This window comes from Muntiacus reevesi, chromosome 22 (assembly GCF_963930625.1).
Source record: "Muntiacus reevesi chromosome 22, mMunRee1.1, whole genome shotgun sequence".
Classification (NCBI taxonomy): domain Eukaryota; kingdom Metazoa; phylum Chordata; class Mammalia; order Artiodactyla; family Cervidae; genus Muntiacus; species Muntiacus reevesi.
In genome coordinates this window covers 14810914-14834736 of record NC_089270.1, presented here as the reverse complement: position 1 = coordinate 14834736, position 23823 = coordinate 14810914, and the positions used below count along the sequence as shown (strand labels likewise).

Here is a 23823-nt window from a genome sequence, read left to right as displayed (position 1 = left end):
TGCACAGCGAGAGGGTTGTGGTGCCCCACACCAGGCCGGCGCAGGGTCACCCACGCTGCCGGTGTACGGTCACTGCAGTATTCATCCCGAGAGGCTGCTGGCCCTGGGTCCTCCCACCGGTCTCCCGCGGAGGGCCCGCGCAGTTCCTCTCATCAGGGCGGTGCCAGCGAGAGGGCGTGGGCAGGGCGGGGCCGAGAAACTCGGGGTGGGGCGTGGCCTCCCGGGGAGGGCGGGGCCTCGCCTCCCGGGCGTTCCGGGGGCCGCCGGCGCGCGGGGCTAGCCAGCCAGCGAGCGGACGAGCGCGCGGCCCCTGCGCACTCGGCCGCCGCCCGCGCGCGTCGCTGGCACAGCTGCGTTCTCGCCTCCGCGGCTGGGCGCCGGGTCCCGCGCGAGCCGTCGCTGAGCGCCCCGCGCTCCCCGCACCTGCGCCCCTTCCTCACCGCAACAGGTCAGGGGCGGGCTGAGGCGGCGAGGGCGCGCGAGCCGAGACTGGAGAACTCCAGGTCTGGAAGGTGAGCGGAATCCTGCGCCCGGCTCCCCGGAGCTGGAGCTTGGGATGTGGGGGTGGTCATCCTGGTCCCAGCGCCGCGGCCGCTGACTTCTGGGAAGCCCCGGCTCCCCGCCTCGCAGCCGGCTTCCCAGCACGCTGACTCAAGTCGCTTGGCGTTCCCACTTTTCCGGTGGGAACCTTCGGGGAGAACGGGCACGGGAGACGCCGAGCTCTCCGCCGCCCTTACCAACCCCCGGCAGGTAGCGTCTAGAAAAACTGGGGAGGGGAGCGCAGGAAGAGACCCGGCCTCCTCCCGCCTCTCTCACTCCGCCGAATCCCACGTCTGCCCGTGCGCCCCGCGTCTTGCGGAAAGATGTTTGTGTATTGGAACCTGGTCCCGGGGTTGCGTAATAGAAGAGTCCCAGAAGTTTCTCCGGGGGGTGCGGGTAAAAGCGGGGCCTTTCTCTCCTCCGTTACGAGGCCCCCTCCCCACTTCCTCGTCACCCCTCCCCCGCCTACGTCTAGGAGAGAGATTAGTGGTTCCCATCTCCTCAAATTGTGGTCGAGATGGAGGTGTGCGGCGGTGGTCCGCAGACTCTGGACAGGGAGGGGAAAAGTTGGAGGCACCTTCTGAGACCTGCTCCTGGCGCAGAGGGAGACGGCGTCTGCAGAGCGTGGAACTGGTTAATTTCCCTCGGTGATACATTCTTCTTGATGTCTGATCCTCTGACTGCCACACGCTAGCCCTCCGACTCTGCGAGCGCTGGGGTCGGCGAGTTAGGAGGGAGAGGACCTGGAGCGTTACAGGAATCATCCTTCACCTTAAGGTGCGTGGGAGTTACGTTAATGAAGCTGCGAGGGACCTGCAGGGGTTTGGCGACTTTCCTGCTAGGTTAGCCTCCTCGGAGTTTCCGCAGACCCCGTATTGTTATGTAAATTGCCCTGGGAAGACCCTTGGCTTTGGAGGTGGAGATGAGTCCGGTCTTCCGGGAGCCCATCTCTGTGGGGGCCGGGGGGGTGCCGAACTGGGGGTGGGGAAGGCCTTGCAGATGAAGTTTCTTTTTTTTTTTAAACAAAACAGTGGGATGGGATAATCTTAACCCAGTTGGTGCGCGTTGCAGGGGGGGGGGGGGGGCGGGGGCGGGGAGGAGGGATGGTTTACCATCCGGAAACCAGATTTAAAATTTAAAGGCGAAACCGTATATTAAGGCGAAGACCCATGGGTGTTCCTTGAGACGCTTGGCAGGTGAGAAGAGCTCAGTAATTGAGGCACAGAAACCCCAGGCAAGGGACCGGCCTGAGAATGTGGGTGGTTTTGCTTGTGGAAGATTGTTTCAGAGCAAGGTCATGCAGAGGTGGTAGAAGATACGGGCGGTGGTGGGACCCTGCACCCGGCTCCCGGACCTACTCCGGGTTAGCGATAGAAGTCACGAAAAAGGAAGACCGTGGGGCTCGGGAGTCTCGTTCTGCTTAGAGGCTTGAGAATACCTAGGCATGCCCTGTTCCAATGTTTACTTCCTGTGTCTAATGTATTTCCTTAGCTTGCCTTTCATCTTTAGTGGAAAGGGTTCCTTGAGTGGATATTCTGGAAATTCACAGGAGAGTTGAAAACTCTGAATGGTTTGCCTGCTTTCATTTAGAGGTGGTGTCTGTTTGCCAAGGTTGGAAAGTATTGTATTTGAAGATAAATATGCAGAAGAGGAATGGGGAGAACTAAGAGATAATGACCCAAGAGAACGATGGAACCGAGAAAGTAGGAGAATAGATAACTAGCACTTAAAAAGCTAATTTGAATTCAGCTAACTGAGGAGAGAGGACCAAGGAAAGAATTTGGGACGCGTTTGGTCACTTTAGGACAAAGAGGAGACACAAGATTTTGGAGAGAAAAATGAATTTAAATATTGGGGACTTCCTCACCCCCGCACCCCTTCTCTTCTTTTTCTAAATAGAACTGACAGCAATGATGTGGCTGGAGATATGGAACTTGGAGGAGTGTTGCTGTGGACCCTTTGCAGGAAGAAAATGAACTGTTACATATCAGGATTAATGTCTTATTCATTCACTGTGGCAATTGAATTTCTGTAGTGTCTTTGGCATTTGCTTAACTCTTCAACCTCTTAAAAATGCTCTTAAGTCTTCAACCTCTTAAAAGTATGATTTTCAAGACTTAAAATGTGTTAATTTTGAATACAGAAATCATCATTAAGGGGCTGAGAATTTATGACAAGAGTAAAGATCAGGTGATTTTCAACATTGCTTTCTCTTAAAAGATGTAAAATATGCATGCATTTCCACCAGAAGTCACTGTTTGCCACCAGAAGTCACTGTTTCATTGTGAGATTATTAGACCTTTAGTAGTTAGACTATGTCAAAACTGGCTTTCTCTTCCGTTTCCTATTTGTTTAACTGAATTTTACAAGGAGTTAGTGGAGCTAAAAGTTATTTTTATTAACTGAGATACTTGCTTAATTTGGCTTTGATTACATGGAAGAGTTGTCTAAGATGCATATATATATGAGTTGCATCTTTATTAGGAACGTTTATAAGTCCCTGGAGCCTTGTGATTGTTTAGTTGAAGTTATAGTACTTTGGGATTTGAAAAGATGGATTTAAAAAAAAAAAAATGGGAAAGCAAACTTGTTTTCCATATTTTTAAAGACACAAATGAAAGGAATTTCATGCTCAACTCTGTAATTTGTGTTTTCATTGAACAAATTTGCATAATGCAGGTAAGTTGACTTTATGAAGTTAGTCCATTATTAAAATTCCAGATCTTAAAGACAGATTTGTGCTGTCACTTGTGAAAAGGGTAGAGCTAATTTATATATAAGTATCTGGATTGTTATAAGACATGCACAGGGGACAGCATACCCTGCAGATGTCCCTTAAGGTGTGGCATCATAGCTAGAAAATTCTTACTATTGTACCTCTACCCTGAAATGTCCTTGAATTCATTTGCTATCTTAGTATTTCTGTTGAAGGTAAAAGCCCAGAGTTCCCCTGTTTTAAGACTAGACCATAAAAAAAAAAAAAAAAAAAGACTAGACCGTTAACAAATTTTTCAGAAGATTGAGAAAGTATGTTAGAGAGTTCAAATTAAGGAACTGCGTTTACCATACTCATAGAAAGTTCTGTAAATAAATTATATTTTTCATTAAATTATACAGTCAACAATGACTCCCATTCTCAATGATATGTAATTGACTGTGGCTTTCCAGCAGTCTCTTTTTAGGCACAGCAGTAGCTTATTTAATATTTGCTGAATTAATATTAGATTTTATTACAAGAGATTACATAAACTCTGTCATCTCTTTACTAAAATTCTACCACCATACAGAAGTAAATGTGAAATATTTAGTTCTTTGTAGGTGCACATCTTTATTCCTGGCTGTTCATAATAGCATAAGAGATTGGTGTAGATGGGAAACCATGATGCTCTCAGGCCTTGAGGGTTGCTAATAGGCATTTCTGTCTTATGCCTGAGGACAGAACTCTTTCAGTAGTGTTCTCCAGGGGAAGAAAGTCAGCTGATTTTCTTAAATTATCTGGCCCATTTAAAACATGACTAAGGCTTTCTTGCTCGAGCAACTTTTTCCTATTAAATGACTGAGATTATTGTGACAAGTGGAGTCCAGAGAAATCAATTACATCATTAATGTAATACCTCATGTTCATTTCCGATACCTTATGAGAATCCAGTGTCTAAGTGCCAGACAGTGCTCTCAGCATTGGAGGAGCTGATAACACCAGGTTAAGGCAGAGAAAGAGCCCGTGCAGATGGAGTTTACGTCCACAAAGCACGGAGCACAACAACTGTTTACCAGTGGCGTTCACAGGACATATCATTTAAGCCTAATTGCAGCTCTGAAGTTGGAGTTCATTTTCCATTTTAAAATCAGGAAACTGAGTTGAAGAAGTTAAGTGACTTGACTCTGTGACTCAAAGCCTGGTGCCCTTTCTCTGTGGTACACTGTGTTGGCCATGTTGATATGTGGTTTCCTGTTTTTCAAGAACTACAGCTTGACTCTCAAATATAAATAGTGTTTCTCCTTGGCTAAGTAATTCTAATCATTATGGGAATAAAAAAGCAGGTATTTTCATTTTGCATTTGGGATGTACATTTGTGACTCCAAAGGAGAATATGTAGCCCTATTAAACAGATATTCGGTGCTTATTTGCACCAAATAAAGACCCTTACCTTCCTGAAAATTAAATGCAAGGGCTTAGGAACCATCTCTGTTAGTGCTTCAAATCTATCACTCAGGTTACGAAAGGTCAATTCAAATCCCTATGTAAATCAGGATATACTCATGCCATTTCCTTCTATTTTATAGATATGAATATATGCAGTATAGTAGTGTTTTTCAAACTTATAGTAAGCATCAGAATCTCCTGAAAAGTCTTTAAGATACACATATGTCTTTCCCCTTCCCACCCCCACAGTTTCTGATTCAGTGGGTCTGGGGTAATGCCCAAGAATTTGCACTTGTAACATGTTCGCAGGTGATATTGATGCTTCTAGTTCTGGAATTACACTTTGAGGAATACTGCAATATAGCAGAGAATTTAAAAGCATGGTTTCTAAGCCAGACAGCTTGGGCTTGAATCTTGGATATGCCACCTCCTCTAGCTGTCAGACCTCAGGCAGCTTACTTAACTTCTTGTCAAGAACTGTGAAGGCTCTGACATTTTACCCTACTTTCAAGCTCAAAAACTAACCTGCCACAGTTTCATGGACTCTTGGGAATGGCTTTATTACTTGTAATAGTGGCTATAGCCAGACTATCACCATTTTCTTACACTGGTTCCCTAAGACCCAGTTTCCAAAGAGGGGAGATGTGGAAAGAGGCAGATGGTACCTGCAAACACAGTGGATAACACTAAGAGAAATCCTCATCTTTAGGGAATCCTAATCTTCTATAATGGGCGGTTAGCACACCTGCCCTTTGCTCCATAGGGAGATATATTTTTCAAGGCTGTTCTCTATATAAGCATCCTTAAAGATCATCTGGAATAAAGGCGGTTGATGCCTCTGCTTATACAATATGCAGAAATGACCCATGGAGAGTTGGCTGCTACTTTCCCATTCCCTTAGACAATGGGTTTAAGATACTATTGTATCTCCCTTTCTGGGTAGTTGGGTAGATTAAAGGTAATATGATTAGGCAAGTACTTGAAGCAGAACATAATAAGTGCTGTATAAGTATTTCCTGTTATTACTCCTGAAGGGGAAAAAATTATTTGTTTGCTTGTTTTATTTTTATTTATTTATTTTTTTTATGGTAAGTTCTTGCCTGGAGAATCCCAGGGACAGGAGCCTGGTGGGCTGCTGTCTCTGGGGTCGCACAGAGTCGGACACGACTGAAGTGACTTAGCAGCAGCAGCATTGCCTTATAAGATGAAAGAATTGTTTTACGGGGTATCCCTAAATTTAAGTTCATTCCAAGACATTTGTCTGATGGGTCTAAATTCTAAAATAGGGATGAAGCGTTGTATGATGTTTTATCATTCTGTGGGGAATGAGGCAGAAACATTTACCGTCCACATTCACGTGCTCTCCACCTCCTTACGTCATGCAGAATCATGTGACAATTCTGTCCAGGAGGCTGTTTGTGAGAGTAACATGTATTTCTGGACTGAAGCCTTTAAGTGGCTCTCACGAGACCCTCTACCTCTCGTTTACTACATAATCTCTGCAGCCACATTTTGAGATCATGGAGCTTCCAACTCGACTTTTTTCCAGCTTAGGTTTCTCAGTATAGAGTGAAGCTCTCTGCCTCCTCCATAACACCTAACCCCACCACCACCATATGTGATGAACATAAAGAATGACCAGGAAATAAGTTTTTGTGCCATCAAACCACTGAGATGTGGGGCTTAATTTGCCACAATAGCATAAGCTTATTGTTGTTTAGTCACTCGGTCATGTCTGACTCTTTGCAACCCCAAGAACTGAGCTCACCAGGCCCCTCTGTCTGTAGGACTTCCCAGGCAAGATACTGGAATAGGTTGCTGTTTCCTTCTCCAGGGGATCTTCCTGAACCAGGAATCGAACCTGAGTCTTCTACCACTGAGCCACCTGGGAAGCCCAGCATAACCTAGACTGTCCTAACTTTATTCCACTACCTATAATACCTGCCTAATGTGAGGAAGTTGGTGGTAATTTTAAAATACAGACTCTGGGCATGTATATGTAAAGCTGGATATGGAGCTTACATTCTGTTGAGGTGTGAGCCATCAACACTTACATATTTATTTGCTCATTTAGCAGAAGTTACTTTCAGATAGTGTAAGTACGGTGAAAAGATAAGCATGGCCAACACAGTTCTTTTCCCCACTCAGTGCTCATTCCCATTTTTTGTTGCTAAGAGAACCTTGATTACCCATGGGATTACACATGGAACAACAGACTGGTTCCAAATAGGAAAAGGAGTACGTCAAGGCTGTATATTGTCACCCTGCTTATTTAACTTATATGCAGAGTACATCATGAGAAACGCTGGGCTAGAAGAAGCACAAGCTGGAATCAAGATTGCCGGGAGAAATAGCAATAACCTCAGGTATGCAGATGACACCACCCTTTTGAAAGGAAGTGAAGAGGAACTAAAAAGCCTCTTGATGAAAGTGAAAGAGAGTGGAAAAGTTGGCTTAAAGCTCAATATTCAGAAAACTAAGATTATGGCATCTGGTCCCATCACTTCATGGGAAATAGATGGGGAAACAGTGGAAACAGTGTCAAACTTTATTTTGGGGGCTCCAAAATCACTGCAGATGGTGATTGCAGCCATGAAATTAAAAGACACTTACTCCTTGGAAGGATTGGAAGGAAAGTTATGACAAACTTAGAGAGTATATTAAATAGTAGAGAGTATATTAAATAGTAGAGAGTATATTAAATAGTAGATTCATGTCAATGTATGACAAAACCCACTGCAATGTTGTGAAGTAATTAGTCTCCAACTAATAAAAATAAATGGAAAAAAAAAAAAAGCAGAGACATTACTTTGCCAACAAAGGTCTGTCTAGTCAAGGCTATGGTTTTTCCAGTGGTCACGTATGGATGTGAGAGTTGGACTGTGAAGAAAGCTGAGTGCCAAAGAATTGATGCTTTTGAACTGTGGTGTTGGAGAAGACTCTTGAGAGTCCCTTGGACTGCAAGGAGATCCAACCAGTCCATCCTAAAGGAGATCAGTCCTGGGTGTTCATTGGAAGGACTGATGCTGAAGCTGAAACTCCAGTACTTTGGCCACCTCATGCGAAGAGTTGACTCATTGGAAAAGACCCTGATGCTGGGAGGGACTGGGGACAGGAGGAGAAGGGGACGACAGAAGGTGAGATGGCTGGATGGCATCACCGACTTGATGGACATGAGTTTGAGTAAACTCCGGAAGTTGGTGATGGACAGGGAGGCCTGGCGTGCTGCGATTCATGGGGTTACAAAGAGTCGGACACGACTGAGCGACTGAACTGAACTGAGCACCGGGCTCAGCCTTAGGTGACAGATCATGTTTGTCCTCAGCCAGTCGTAACAATTTGTGCCTTGATTTACCTGTTTCCCCTGAAGCTGGAGGAGGCCATGTGACCTCGTTTTGGTTTTCAGGTAGTAAAGGTTTGGGGAAGGACTTTCCTGATGTGGCATAGCCACACCTTCCTCCTCCCATCTTCCTCCTGCCTTGCATGTTGAAAAGATGTCTGGTTATGACCAGCAGCCTTTTTGTACCATGAGATGATGTGCCTAAAGACAGCACGCTAAATGTGGCCAAGCAGGAAGAGCCAAGTTCCCAATGGCCTCTGTACGGCTGACATTATGCCAGTAGCCACCTTCCCTTAGACTTGCTGTTGTTGCTGTTGTTCAGTCTCTTGTTTGCAACCTGGTGGACTGCGGCGTCCCAGGCTTCCCTGTTCTTCACTATCTGCTGGAGTTTGCTCAGGTTCATGTCTATTGAGCCGGTGATGCTATCTAACCGCCTTGTTCTCTGCTGTCCTCTTTCCCCTTTTGCCTTCACTCTTTCCCAGCATCAGGGTCTGGAGAAATTGTTGTTTAGTCACCAAATCATGTCTGACTCTCTGCAACCCCATGGATGGTAGCTCGCACCAGGCTCCTCTGTCCATGGGATTTTCCAGGCAAGAATCCTGGAGTGGGTTGCCATTTCCTTCTCCAGGGGATCTTTCCAGCCTAGGGATTGAACCCACATCTCCTGCATTGACAGGTGGGTTCTTTACCACTAAGCCACCAGGGGAGTCCAGAAATATAGAAGCCTCTGTTAATTAAGCAGTTACTACTTGCAGCTAGACACATTCTGAACCCATATAGAATATGATGAAACAGTTCATGGATTGGCTGGAGGCACATCAGTGCTACATTTGCTGCTGCATTCGGGGAGGGCTTTTGGAGAACGTGTCATTTGAGCTGAATGATGGGAGGGCACCAACAGGCTGTGGGATGCGGACTTGAGTTTGGGGCCCGAACCTTGTTTAAGGCGGTGGATGGAGAAGAGGTCCTTGGGGAAATCATGTTCCATTATGAATGTCCCGAGGGCTTCATGTGGCACTGGAGAGCTAGAGGAACTGCAGGTGATCAGGTCAGTTTGGAGCCCTGAGAGTATGAGCTGCTTGGGGTAGAGTTCTGGAGAATTCAGATGAAAACAGTGTATGACCCATGACTCACTGCTGACACATTGCCAATTACCAAGAGGCTGTTATTCCTGGAGGGTATGTGTGGAAAAGGGGAAGGCAAGCTGACCAGGGACTAGACCAGACCAGACATCCTCAGGCCTCTGGGCAGTTGTTTTCCTCATATTCTCCTCTGGAAACTGGGTCATGGTCATGGGGCTTTGAGACCTACTTAGCAGCTGTTTGTCCAGTTGAAAAGCTTCTCTAATATATGGATTGTCTTGAACATGTGCTTTGGCTGGCAGAAAAATAACCAGGACAACTACTACTATTGAATGTTCACCAGGAGCTTGGCATTGTGCTAAAAATATGACACCCATTTCATTTAACCCTACAACAACCCTCAGGAAGCTCCATGTTATTGACAAGAAGGCTGAAACCTTGAGGTCTTATAGCTGCTGCTAAGTCGCTTCAGTCGTGTCTGACTCTGTGCGACCCCATAGACGGCAGCCCACCAAGCTCCCCCATCCCTGGGATTCTCCAGGCAAGAACACTGGAGCGGGTTGCCATTTCCTTCTTCAATGCATGAAAGTGAAAAGGGAAAGTGAAGTCACTCAGTCGTGTCCGACTCTTCGAGACCCCATGGATTGCAGCCTACCAGGCTCCTCTGCCCATGGGACCTTCCAGGCAAGAGTACTGGAGTGGGTTGCCATTGCCTTCTTTGGGTCTTATAGCTCGGAGGTTGCAAAGCAGGCCTTTAAACCAGCAGATCATCGCAAAGGCCCCTGAGAATAGGTTCCCAGGATTGACCTAAAACCAGAGGACGGTTCATGAGGGAGGGGACTTACGTATACCTATAGCTGATTTATGCTGATACATGGCAGAAACCAACACAGTATTGTAAAGCAATTATACTCCAATTAAATGTAAATTTAAATAAAAATACAAATAAAACGTAAAAGAAAAGGACCTAAAACAGAATATTTGAAAATATCCTGAGTCCTATTTTTTTTTTTTTTTTTGTATTCCTCTTCTTTTTCTTTCCTTGTAATTATATATGTATATGGTGCGAGCATCTTTAAAACTTAAAAAAAAAAAACTAGTATTTTTTTTTTTTTTTTTTACTTGAAATGTTTTTCCTTCTATTTTGGGGAGGAAAGGAGTTTGATGTGTGTGACATTTTTATTTCTGAATAAATTTGCATTGCAAGAGGCTGTAAGGACTGTGGAAGGGTCACTTAAATATATATCTGACAGAGTGCATTCCTACATGAAACAGTCTGTGTCAGTTACGTAAAAGGTAAGATCAGCATTGCTGACTTAAATAAGAACTGCTGTGTGCTGAATGCCCATGATGTGTCAGTGTGCTGGGCATTTTAGCTAGATTTATAGAACACTGTTCTCGGTGACTCTGTAAAATAGGTTGTTTTTCCATTTTACAGGTGGGAGCACTGAGGCTGGTAGGGCTTAATTTGCCCAAAGGGATCACCTGTCTTGCTTAAGCTTCCTTTTTTTTTTTTTTTTTTTTTTTTTTTGCTCTACAGCATTACTCTGTTTTTAAAATAGAGCCATGTTGGAATCTTACCTGCTTTAAATTTTTTAAAATTATTTTATTTATTTGGCTGTTGGGTCTTAGTTGTGGCGCACGGATCCTTCGTTGTGTCATTCAGAATCATTCATTGTGGAGTGCCGGCTCTCTAGTTGCCACGTGTGGACTCAGTAGTTTGGGCTAGTCGATTGCTCTGAGGCATGGGGGATCTTAGTTCCCTGACCAGGGATTGAACGCATGTCCCCTGCATTGCAAGGCAGATTCTTAACTACTGGATCACCAGGGAAATCCCTTACCTGCTTTTTTTTAATGGGAGAATTTTAAACTGGCTCCCCCACCCCCACTTATTTTTCTGCTTTGTCTTTATAATCTGGTGAAAATAATATAAAAATGTATGAAGACTTCAGGGAGACCTGATTTCAGTATTGATGGGTCAGGAAATTCCCCACCCCCAACCATTATACTTAGAGAAGAAAATGTCTACTCAGACAATAAAAGGATTCATAGCATACAGAATAAAAGATGAAAGTGCTGCTTTCCAGAGAAACCACTATCAACAGTTGAGTGTGTGTGTGTTAAGGGTGTGTGTTATGCACAAATATCAAAAGAAAACATTTTCTTTTCAAGCAAATTGGCTCACAGTGCACATTTTGCTCAGCATCTTGTTTGGATAAACTTTTTGATGTTACACCATGTTTCATGTATCATAATTTATCCTTTCTGTGTTAGTATGTATTAGGTTGTTACCAGTTTCCTTGCTATTACCAACATTTTATTGGACAAACCTTCTTGTACAAATGTGGCTATTTTTAAGAAAGATTCTTTGAAGGAGACATTAACTGAAGCATATACTAATGATCTTCCTTAGCACTCTAGGGTCATAACTTTGCTAACTACAGTAAACCTCCATTCTAACCTAACAACCTTGTATCTGAATATTCATTAGAAGAACTAATGCTGAAGCTGAAACTCCAATACTTTGGCCACCTGATGCAAAGAACTGACTGATTGAAAAAGACCCTGATGCTGGGAAATATTGAAGGCAGGAGAAGAAGGGGAAGACAGAGGATAAGGTGGTTGGATGGCATCACCAACTTGATGGACATGAGTTTGAGCAAGCTCCCGAAGTTGGTGAAGGATAGGCTGAATTTGATCTTTTCTGGGAGACGAGCCAAAAATCTGGTGGTGATGCAGCCTCCTTGCCCTGGCCTCTGTGGAAAGGATCAAGCCACCATGTTTGATGTCCATGCTCAGACTCAGATTATGAGTCTGAGTTGTACATACAAGTCCCGGGTTGTGCCTATGGCCAGATCACTCAGAGAATGCCTCTTTCATCTTGTACTTCACTCACCCACCTAAGAAATCAGTTGTGAGACCGGGAATTCAGTTGATTCCTTCTGTCTTAGACGTTTCAAAGTTCCTAGGATGATTTTGTTTGATTTGGTTGCTCAGTCATGTCTGACTCTTTGTGACCCCATGGACTGTAGCCTTCCCAGCTCCTTTGTCTGTGGGATCTCTCAGGCAAGACTGCTGGAGTGGATTGCCATTTCCTTCTCCACTAGGACCATTAAAAAAAGGCTTTATTTATTTATTTATAGCAGTTGAGTTCATAGCAAAACTGAGTGCAAGGCACGGAGATTGTTCATAGACCTCCCTGTCCCCACCACCACCACCCCGCTTTCCCCCACTCAGCATCTCCCACTGGGGTGGTACATTTATTACCATTGAGGAACATGAGCCCTGACACCTCATCACCCTGAGGGCTAGGCCATCTTTTACTACAGCTCAGCGTGGCTTGCTCCTCACTTCCTTTAAGCCCTTGCTGAAATGTTTCCTTCTCTGACCACTCGATATAAAAACCTTACCTCTTTCCGCTCTGGCCCTCTACACTTCTCACTTTGTTTTTTTTCTATGACAGTTTTTCAAGTGGAACATCTGTATAGAATGCTTCATCTTTGCTCACCTTCTGTAGCTGGTAAGCTCAGTGCCCATTTCCTTCACTCTCTTCTTCTTACAGTAGAGGTCCAGGAAATATTTGTTGGCTCAGGGGGCTTCCCTGGTGGTCCAGGGTTGGGGTCTTCAACTTTCAATGCAGGGGGTTTGGACCCACATGCCCCTCGGCCAAGAAACCAAAATATAAAACAGAAGCAATATGGTAACGAATTCAATAAAGACTTTAAAAACTGGTCAACACCCCAAAAATCTTTAAAAAAAATTTTTTTTTTTTTGGTTGGCCCAGTGAGTAAATAAACAAGGAAACTCAGAACCTCTTTGTCAGGTGAGACTCCCTCAATAGCCTAGCTCCCCACCTCCTCCTTTCTGCAGCAGTCAGCCCTGGGGTGGGTGCTCTTGGCTATTGAGCAGCTAGCAGGTGGGGCATCTTCACTGGGAGGACTGTTTTGGGGACAACCATCATGGACTCTATTCTGACTTCCCTGGTGGCTCAGGCAGTAAAAGCAGCTGCCTACAATGCTGGAGACCCGTATTCGATCCCTGAGTCGGGAAGATTCCCTGGAGAAGGAAATGGCCACCCACTCCAGTACTCTTGCCTGGAAAATCCCATGGATGTACAAAGGAGCCTAGTAGGCTGCAGTCCATGGGGGTCACAAAAAGTCACACATGACTGAGCAACTTCACTTTCTTTCTCTATATCATGGACTCTTGAGAAGACTTCACAGTGTTAGGAAGATTAATGCCAAAATGAACGCCTACTGTTTTGTTGATTATTTGCTGTGGACTACTAGCTCAGATATGCAGATGACACCACCCTTATGGCAGAAAGTGAAGAGGAACTAAAAAGCCTCTTGATGAAAGTGAAAGAGGAGAGTGAAAAAGTTGGCTTAAAGCTCAACTTTCAGAAAACTAAGATCATGGCATCTGGTCCCATCACTTCATGGCAAATAGATGGGGAAACAGTGTCAGACTTTATTTTGGGGGGGCTCCAAAATCACTGCAGATGGTGATTGCAGCCATGAAATTAAAAGACGCTTACTCCTTGGAAGGAAAGTTATGACCAACCTAGATAGCATATTAAAAAGCAGAGACATTACTTTGCCGACAAAGGTCCATCTGGTCAAGGCAATGGTTTTTCCAGTGGTCATGTATGGATGTGAGAGTTGGACTGTGAAGAAGGCTGAGTGCTGAAGAATTGATGCTTTTGAACTGTGGTGTTGGAAAAGACTCAACTGTGGTGTTGGAGAAGACTCTTGAGAGTCCCTTGGACTGCAAGGAGATCCAACCAGTCCATCCTAAAGGAGATCAGTCCTGGGTGTTCACTGGAAGGACTGATGCTGAAGCTGAAATTCCAATACTTTGGCCACCTCATGAGAAGAGTTGACTCATTGGAAAAGACCCTGATGCTGGGAGGGATTGGGGGCAGGAGGAGAAGGGGATGACAGAGGATGAGATGGCTGGATGGCATCACCGACTTGATGGACATGAGTTTGAGTCAACTCCCGGAGTTGGTGATGGACAGGGAGGCCTGGCGTGCTGTGGTTCATGGAGTCGCAAAGAGTCAGACATGACTGAGCTACTGAACTTGAACTGAACTAGCTCTTCATGTTGAGAAAGAGAGAGGGGAGGTGGGGGAAGGGAGAGGGAAAGGAGGGTAGAGAAAGAGAAAGGAGGAAAGAGAAACAAAAGTGTGTGTTTGGGGACGATGGTCCAGTGGTTAGGACTCTTGTTTTCATTGCCGAAGGCACAGGTTCAATACCTGCTCAGGGAACTGGTATCCTACAAGCCTGGATACTTTCCCCTCCTTCCCCCCAAAGTATACCTTTGAGAGAGAGTAAAGGGGGAGACTTCCCTGGTGGGTCAGAGGGTAAAGCATATGCCTGTAATGCGGGAAACCCGGGTTCGATCCCTGGGTCGGGAAGATCCCCTGGAGAAGGAGATGGCAACTCACTCCAGTATTCTTGCCTGGAGAATCCCATGGACAGAGGAGCCTGGTGGGCTACAGTCCACTGGGTCTCAAAAGAGTCGGACACAACTGAGCAACTTCACTTACTTTCTTTAAAGGGGGTGGTGATGGGGATTTGATTTGGAGAATTTAGAAAACTTGCCGAGGGCCACTATAGCCAGCTGAAGGAGTGTCCTACTCCAAAGCATGTTTGACCTTGAAAATTTTAGAGCTCTACTGAGGTGAGTCTGATTAGAATGTTTGTAGCATCCATGTTGCATTCTTTCTGGGGGAGGAGATAGACTGACAAATGGTTATCTACTAATAAGGAAACATTGTAGTCATGGAGAGGGGAGATAAAAGTCCTAAAAGTCAGATAAAAGAGTTGAGCTGAAGGACTCTGTTCCAGTGTTTCTTCAGCCTCAGGCCTAAAGTGTGACAGTTAAGCTCTTAAAGTAGCAGGCACTCTAAAAATTGTTACAAACTTAATATCTGTATTTATTTCCATTTGTAACAGATAGTTTGTTAAATTGGTACTAAGATAATTTAGTAACATACCCTTTTTGCCTTAAGGATGTTTGAAAAAAAATTGAAACTATTTAAAGCAAGTTAGGATAAGAGCAGTAAATTTACAAATAAAGACAAGAAAGGGAAAAGGAAACAGCTGTTGACGGTGTTAGACACTGAGAGAAAGGTTGTTTCTAGAGATATACAAGATAGGTACCAAGGCCAGTCTGCCCAGGTTGGATAACAACTTTTTTTTTTTTTTTAACCAGTACTGTTTCAAGAGAACTCTCCAGAATTGCTTTGGGGTTAAGTACCTTTTATGAGTGGAAGTAAAATCTCAAGATTGGCTTTTACTGGGGCTCACTTTTATTTAGCCTTGAAAATCAACTTTTCTTTCTTGTCTATACTTTTACCTTTCCCCCTTTTGATTCTAGTGAGATTGCTGACACAACCTATTACCTTAGGCAAATTACTTAAAACTGAGTTTCACTTTTCTTATATATAAAATGGGCTATTTAGTATTTGAGGTTTTAGTATGTACCTTGCAAGTGTATTGTAATGTTTGCATGGAATGTCATTTTTAAAGGCTTGGCACAAACTAGACACTGGGGAAGTGTTATTTCCTTTCTCCCTCCTCGTGATAAACATACGTGTGCACATTTTTTTTTTCCTGGCTGAAATCGTTTTCAGGCTTAAAATTAAAAGTGCATTTGGTCTTTGGTATATGCCGGCCAGTTTGTTCACACATTTTTGAGAGTTGGTGAAGAACAACGATTATTCAATGAGATTATTTAAATTATTATTCAATATGAATATTGTTCAATGTCTATTATTCAAATGAGAGCTTTGAGTTCTGTGTCTAGTAAGATGCCTTCTGGTTCAGGTATACCAATTAGTTTAGTTATTTATGTGCTCATGTTCACAGGCTACTGTTTCTTTTTCAGATGAGCAGACTCATCACTTTCCAGTAATTGGCAGCAATGGCGTTTACGGAAAGAGTCAACAGCGGCAGCAGCAGGTAACCGTGAAGTCCATGATGCAAAGATACCTTGATGTTGAATTTTATAATCAATTTTTCAAAGAATAAGGTTGGTCCTTTTTATTTTTGTGACTTATGGATTCTCTGGTGCAGGAAAAGGTGTGAAAATTTCTGTCTTCTCTGGATGAAATCAAACCTGTTGACTGGCTACATATTTTCTTTAAATCTAGTACTCTCTGAGTCTTGTAACTCATTTCTTTAACATGTGGATGTGATATTAGATCAAGCATCCTAATTCTGTGTTCGAGGAACTGGCCCGGGCCACACTGATTTGGGAAAATGTGCACCTGTTTGGCTTGTGCTGAAACAGATATGAGGAAGTCGGCCTTGTTGTGAGAGGCTTGGAAGAGGGAATTCTGTCAGATATAGTTAACTATCACATCTCTCCTTCCAACTCTGCACACATGGTTGACTGCCTTCTTGCATATAGCGTATGATCAGGGTTCCTTGAGGGCAGTGTATTTATATTCTGAAGCAGTTATTAAGAATAACCAATTTGCTATTCAGAAGGAAGTCTTAGTATCCCTGATCAGTTCTTATTTATACTATTAGATATTCAAATACCTATGAAAGTAGGAGACATGTAGACTCAAACATACTCAGTTAATATTTCTTGAGTATTAGATGATGGGGACTGTGATTCTGGACCATTCTGGTGCTCTCCTACTTCCTCCTCCTTTCTGGCTCATTTAGGAAGCTCTTCCAGTACTCCAGGTGGTCCAAGTGGTACTGGTGTTAAACCTGGTGCCCTCTCCTCCCCCACAGAGGAAGGCATGTGGCCCAGGCTGCCACAGTCCACATGCTGCTGGAGCCAGAGGGGAAACTGTTATCATCCTTTTTTTTTTTTAAAGGCTTATTCGTAATGTTCAGTTACACATAAGTTTTAAATTGTTATGTAGTTAAATGTCTTGGTCTTTTATGGATTCTGGTTTTGATTGTGCTTCGGAAGGTCTTTCCTATTCCACGATTGAGACAATAATGTCATGTGTTCTTTGCTGGCACTTGAAAGGTTTCATTTTTTTGCATTTAAATCAGAACTTGTAAGCTGGTGGCCTGTGGGGCAGATCTGGCCAACAGATGGGCTTTGTTTGGCCTCTCACAGTGTCCTAAATATCTCTGTATATATAGAGATATATATATGTATCTGCCAATGATTTTTACATAACGATCTAGACTTCCATCTTCTCTTAAAAAATTTAACAGCATGGGGTTTGTATTGCCATAGAGCACCCCTCAGATGGAATCGAATAACTAGCTCCTGCTCTTTTTGAGAAGTCATGAGCTTTCTAATTCAAAACTTCTCAAGTGGTGTGCCGTTACTTTTCAGGTGTGCTGTGACTTAGTTCTCCCAACCAGAACTCCCAACCTCCCACCCGATTTCCTCTTGCAGACAGACATCTGCGCTGTCAGCTTGCCCCAGGGAGACTTGATGTTTAAAAAGAACGAAAGGCTGGGGAAGCACGGATGCTTTTTAGTTCACTGCAATTCCCACACAGCTGGGTTCACGGACGAATTAGCCGCTTTGCCCTCTTCATTTTGCTGCCCATTTTAGATCCTTGACTTTTTAGTGTTTTGATCCATCTGTAATTGATTTTAGTGTAAAGTATGTGTTGTAAATTTCCATATTAATAGGAAACTGAAAAAGTCTGGGGATGTTAGCCTTTTTTTAAGCAAAAGGCTGGCCAGTTGTTCCAACATCATTGATTAAATCGTCTGTCTTTACTGATTTGAATGCCATATCCAAAATCCATGACATTCTTGAGTCTATTGTTGGACTCTTGTGCCACCAGTTTTCCCTTCTGCCTATGGTGCTGTACTATTTCAGTGCGTTTTTATAGATTTTAATATTTAGGCAGATTCTTAGTCAATACTTTTCATTTTTAGAATTTTTATAGCTAGTCACATCTGATTGCATTTCCACATGTACTCTGAAGTCATTTGTCATTTTCTAGAAAAATTGTTGGCATCTTGATTGGAGTTTGAATTAATTAATTAAGAGTTGAATTCTATAGAATATTAAAACTGGGTCTTTCTACAAAGGAATCTAAATATCAGGTTAATGAAAATGTATTGGGGTGAAGAAATTTTAAATTTCTATTCTAAGATTTTTTTGAGGTATGATTTTTCAGCTATTTCTGATTATTCACACTGTATCCAGAGTAATTTCTGGAAGAAGAATCATAGTTTATAATAATTATAATACTGAACAGTATCATCAGTGGCAAGATTTAAAAAGATATTTTGTACTCTATTATTTAGGTTTGTTTTCTGTTGTTGCTAATTGTTAGACTAGCTAATTGCCCTTTATAGTAACATTCTAGCAATTACAGAGCTGTTGTTATTATTTGTTACATTTGTCTTTTCAGCTTTTGAATTCCCTGATGTGGTCCTTTTAATACCTAGTACAAGTAGTAAGATAGAGGAAATCCTAAATAGTGCTATATTTTTAGTATATACCAAATATCTCACTTATTTAAATGTTTTGTCGTGTTAGTCTCCCCCCCCCCCCCACCCCAAAATAAAACCAAATTCATGTGGAACTGGTCCAGGAAGGAAACAGATGTGTATTGAGCAGGCAGGTATAATTGCGCAAACTAAATAGAAGTCTGAGTGTGAATCCTTAGTCTGCTCAGGGCTACCAGAAGTCATCAGCATGGCCAGAATATTAATGTCATGTGTAAAGACAATATTTGTTTTAGTTCTTACAAATAAGCTTATTCCCCTGGCTCCCACACTTAGCAACATTTGACGCTACTCAATCTGATGTACTTATATTTCTCCTCCCCTTCCTTCCCCTCCCCTTTTTGTTCTTTCTAAAAATTGTTATTGGAGTGTAACAAACTGAAAAGGGCTGACACTGTTAGTACAGTTCAATGCATTTTCACAAAGTGAACACACTTGTGTAACTGATGAAGCAACAACAATACCAGCTCCCCAGGAGCCCCTCCTGTCTGCTCTTAGCTACTGTCTCTCTCAAAGCCTACCACTATTCTGACGTCTAACACTGGGTTTGTCTTGCCTGCTTTTGATTTTTATTTTAAAATAATCAAATAGTATACTCTTTTTGGTGTCTATTCTGTTTCGATGTTTGTGTTATTGTCAGTCAGTCACTAAGTCATATCTGAGTCTTTGCAACCCCGTGGACTGTAGCACAGCAGTCTTCATGGATCACAGCCTTGTCTGGCGAAGGGACTTGTGTAAGTCATGAAGCTATGAGCCATGCCCTGCAGGACCACCCAAGACGGACAGGTCATGGTGGAGAGTTTTGACAATACGTGGTCCACTAGTGAAAACCACTCCAGTATTCTCGCTGCAGGAACCACATGAACAGTATGAACAGGCAAAAAGATGTTTGTTATTTTTCTTTTATTTCACAAACTTACATATCTTTGTATGCCTTTATCATAAGGCATTTTAAATTAATGTACTATATTTTACTATATAATCAGTATTAAAATTTTCTAAATTTCCATCAACTTTTCATTGTATAATCTGATAGCATAATTATCCTTACCCTTTTCCACATTTATCTGCTCTACCTTCCAACTGTTAGCTCTGCTTTTAGTATTTTTAAAAAATTAATTATTATTCTTTTTGGTGGCACTGGGTCATTGCTGCCGTGCAAGAACTTTCCCTAGTTGTGGCAAGCAGAGGCTACTCTCTAGTTGTGGTGTTCGGGCTTCTCATTGTGCTGGCTTCTCTTGCTTCGGAGCCTGGGTTCCAGGGCCCACAGGCTCAGTAGATGTGGTACACGGACTTAGTTGCTCCGAGCCACGTGGGATCTTCCCGAACCAGGGATCGAACCCATGTCCCCTGTATTGGCAAGTGGATTCTTAACCACTGGACCACCAGGGAAGTCCCCTGCTTTTAGTTTTAAATTGTCCGGGTCAACAGCACATTTTATAAGCATCTGTGCCTCTGAGAGCTTTGTCTTCTGATAAAAAAAGCTGAAAAACCAAGAAGCACTATTTACACTATTTTGATTGGGAAGCAAAATAGCATTTAGGGTTTTATTTCTTCTCTATGGGTTCAAAGTCAACCCAAGTACCACTTGAGACATTTCATATTGATCAGGCCAAGTGAACACTTAAAGCTGAGTGAATTGCTCAAATTCATGCCACATTTTAAATTGCCTCATCTTTGGATGGTGTTTTTATTTTTCCTGGAGTTTCAGATTACTTTTCTTTCTCCTTGTTGAAAGAGAGAACAGGCGCCTTTGCTATGTCACTACCCCTTCTTTCCCTTCAGTGTGTGTTAGGAAATCTGCTGATATGCTTGTCAGGTTGGGGGAAAGATTTGAGTGATTGCATTTTGTGAACCCTGAACCATAAGGCTATACTCCTGCATGCTCTCCTTCCCCAGGAGAGTCTGAAATAATGTTTACCTCTCCTAATTGAGGGGAGCCCTCAATTAGTGAGGAAGCTACAAGGTGTTAAGCTGATTAACACCTATTATATGGACAGATTTTCTTTGTGTGAGTAAATCAGGGGCCTGCCTTCCAGATGCTCACTAGAGAGATTAATGGCTGTAAGCTGTGTTTTCCTGAAACTGTGATTGGCCTGGGCATTGTAAATAATCCACACCTGGAATTGTGAAATTTCCTGTGTTTCCCCGGCAAGTTGTTTTAGGCCTGATTTACAAGCGCAATAATGTTTCTTATACAGAACGCACGGTTTCCCTTTACTTTAGAAAATGGTTGTTCGCTGTATGTCATTGTCATATATAGTTTAAGAGGAGTCATTCGCTTTGATGGGTTTGAAAGACTTTAGTTTCAGACTTATCTCAGGCCTGAGGAAATCTTTTTTCAGAATTGGTTATTTCTCAAACGGACAGTTAAATTTGGTGGTGAGTGGGTGTGTGGTGGTGGTAGGGGGAGGAGACTCAACTGTAGACTTATTGAGTAATTTCACCAGTAAAATCCAGCTGAGGAGCTTCGCTGGTGGCTCAGGGGTAAAGAATCCACCTGCCAATGCAGAAGACACGGATTTGATCCCTGGTGCGGGAAGATCCCACGTGCCAAGCAGTAGCTTAGCCCATGCGCCGCAGCTATTGAGCCTGTGCTCTAGATCCTGGGAGCCTCGCTGCTGAGCCCACGTGCTGCAACTGCTGACGCTCAGGAACCCTGGAGACCATGGTCTGCCGCAAGAGAAGCCAGGGCGCTGCAGCCAGAGAGTAGCCCCGCTCTCTGCAAACGGATAAAAAGGCCGAGCAGACGTGAAGGCCCAGCACAGCCATAAATAAATAAAGAGGACAATTTATCTAAAAAACAAGAAAAAAAAGCCCAGTTGACTCTGTATTGCCTAAGCAATGTAGCAGACTTGCGTGTGGGACTCCAGGGCTGGGTAACTTGTGTTCAGATCTCTGACATGTTGGATGAATTGCTCAACTTTTAAGCCTCATTAAGATGAGGACACCAAGAATAATGTATGTAAAGTGTTTATCCCAGTGCCTAGGATAAAATCCTCCATAAATCGTTAATTCTCTTGCTCTGGTGATACTAGTAGGGAGCTGGGTTTCAGGAGAATGAATACCTTCCACATCTCTACCTCAAAAGAAAAAGACTTCGTCTAGAGGCAGCTCTTTGGATGGAAAGGATTCTTTTGTGAGCTACTCCAGGAATGGGGTTTCCAAGTGGCACTAGTGGTCAAGAACCTGCCTGCCAATGCAAGAGACATAAGAGTTGTGGGTTCCATCCCTGGGCCGGGAAGATCCCCTGGAGGAGGGCTTTGCAACCCACTCCAGTATCCTTGCCTGGAGAATCCCATGGACAGAGGAGCCTGGCAGGCTCCATGGGGTCACAAAGAGTCGGATGTGACTGAGGGACTATCACTTTCACTTTTTCACTTTTCATACCACCTTTGTACGAATACTAATTTTATACTATCCTGATTTGGGGAAGAACCTTTTTTTTTTGGGGGGGGAAGCTTCGGTTATAACAGTCCTTTTCTTCTAAAGCAGTAGCCATCAGCCTCCTTGGGAATCTGTGGAATAGAATTAAGATGAATATTTCAGTTTCCTCTTTTTCAGAAGCCTGGAGGACATTATTTCAGAATCTGAGTCTTGTTTTCTGTCTCTCATGATAACCCTATAATGCGATAGATTAGATGATAATCTGGCTCCTTGTACTGGAGGAGGAAAAAGCTTGGAGAAATTAACAGTTGAATGTGTGAATCAAGCTATAGGGAATGCTGGTGCAACTGGTTTGTTTTGGTGGAAAAATTTTCTCTACCAAATAACATTTAACATGTTATTAGGCAATTTCTGCCTTTGACCAACAAGTTTTGATGCTTTTCATCAGATAATGCTTTAGTGTCACCTTTTTTTTTGTTGCTTTAAAGTGATTTTAGACATTGGATTGTATGTGTTTACATGGGTAAGATGTTAATAGACATAGTTAAGGGAGCAGGTCTTAATTAAAGCTACTGAAAGCATGAGGTGGTCCCAGACTTTTTGTTAAGGGGGAGACAGTCTGAAGGAATAGACAAAGAGGGAAACTGGGAAGGAGGGAAATGGGATGAGGGGGCAAGAGAGAGATAGAAATTTTGTGCATTGTAACAGCAATAAAGAATATTGGCCCTGACTAGGCATGAAAACCCAACTTAGATCTTATCCTATTTCTTGCCTCCACTCTTTTCCCTTCACTTTGAAAGAAAAAATTTTATCGTAGAAATATTTAGACAGTAGAAGTAGAATATTTCATTAACTTTCAAATAGCCTTTCTCAGATTTAACATTTCTCAATATTTTGCCACACTTAGAAAAAAAAAATGTATCCTTTTCTTTTGTTCTTTGCTGAAGTGCTTTAAAGCCAATCCCAGACATCTGTTTTTTCACTCTGGCTTTACCTTATGTGTGTCTCCTTTAAAAAGGGGATTTCTTTCCCTACATACTTGCCTGCCAGTCTCATACCTAATAAAATTAGATTTTAGATTCATTTATTAATTAGCCCGTCTCCAAACTGTTCAGATTTTTTAAAAATGTCTGTTTAAGTTGTTTACATCCTGACTAGTCAAATCAAAGTGCATATACTGCATTGTTGTTGATTTTTAGTTGCTAAGGGTTCCCTAAAATGCTGACTGTGTTGTGTGTGTGGGTGCACATGCGCGTGCGTGCACTCAGTCATGTCTGACTCTTTCCTACCCCATGACTTATAGCCCGCCAGGTTCCTCTGTCCATGGGATTCTCCAGGCAAGCATACTGGAGTAGGTTGCCATTTCCTTCTCCAGGGGATCTTCCCAACCCAGGGATTGAACTCACATCTCCTGCATTCCTGCATTGAGGGTGGATTCTTTACTGCTGAGCCTCCTGGGAAGCCCATACACTGTGTTAGGTTTTGTCAAGTTAGCCTAGAGCATTTTCCCTGCTTATTTGGTGGGGACGATGGGAGTGGGGGTGGGGATTGACTAAGAAAACCGAGTTGAATGTATGTATTGCTTGGTGGATTTATCTGACTGCTCCTCTTAATGTGTTTTTGTTCTTATAAACCAGTGGTTCTCAACCTGGAATAATTTTATTCCCTGGAGGTGGGGGTAGGGGCACATTTGACAGTGTCTGGGGAGATTTTCATTGTCGTAATCTCTTGGGTAGGGGCCAGGGCTGCTGCTCCATAATGTACAGCACTCAGAACGGCCCTCACCACAAATAATTTTCTGTCTCCTTATGTCTCTCGTGCTGAGTTTGAGAATTATGTGCTTCTGTCCCAGGTATTTCCTGTAGAATGGAGTGAGCG

At 43.2% G+C, this 23823-nt stretch overlaps 1 protein-coding gene across 5 annotated transcripts in view; it reads left to right on the top strand.

Annotated features, from left to right (window-relative positions):
* The first annotated feature begins 252 nt into the window (after positions 1-252).
* AFF1 (ALF transcription elongation factor 1) overlaps positions 253-23823 on the top strand; it is a 197990-nt gene continuing 174419 nt past the window's right edge. For 2 of the 5 annotated variants that reach the window (XM_065914631.1, XM_065914630.1), the window contains exons 1-2: positions 253-512; positions 16001-16074. In XM_065914631.1, coding sequence (XP_065770703.1) covers positions 16037-16074 — 38 coding nt within the window. In that variant the 5' untranslated portion in view covers positions 253-512; positions 16001-16036. Of the gene's footprint in view, positions 513-16000; positions 16145-23823 lie in introns of those variants that run through there. The other 3 variants (XM_065914632.1, XM_065914635.1, XM_065914636.1) reach the window with 3 other exon arrangements.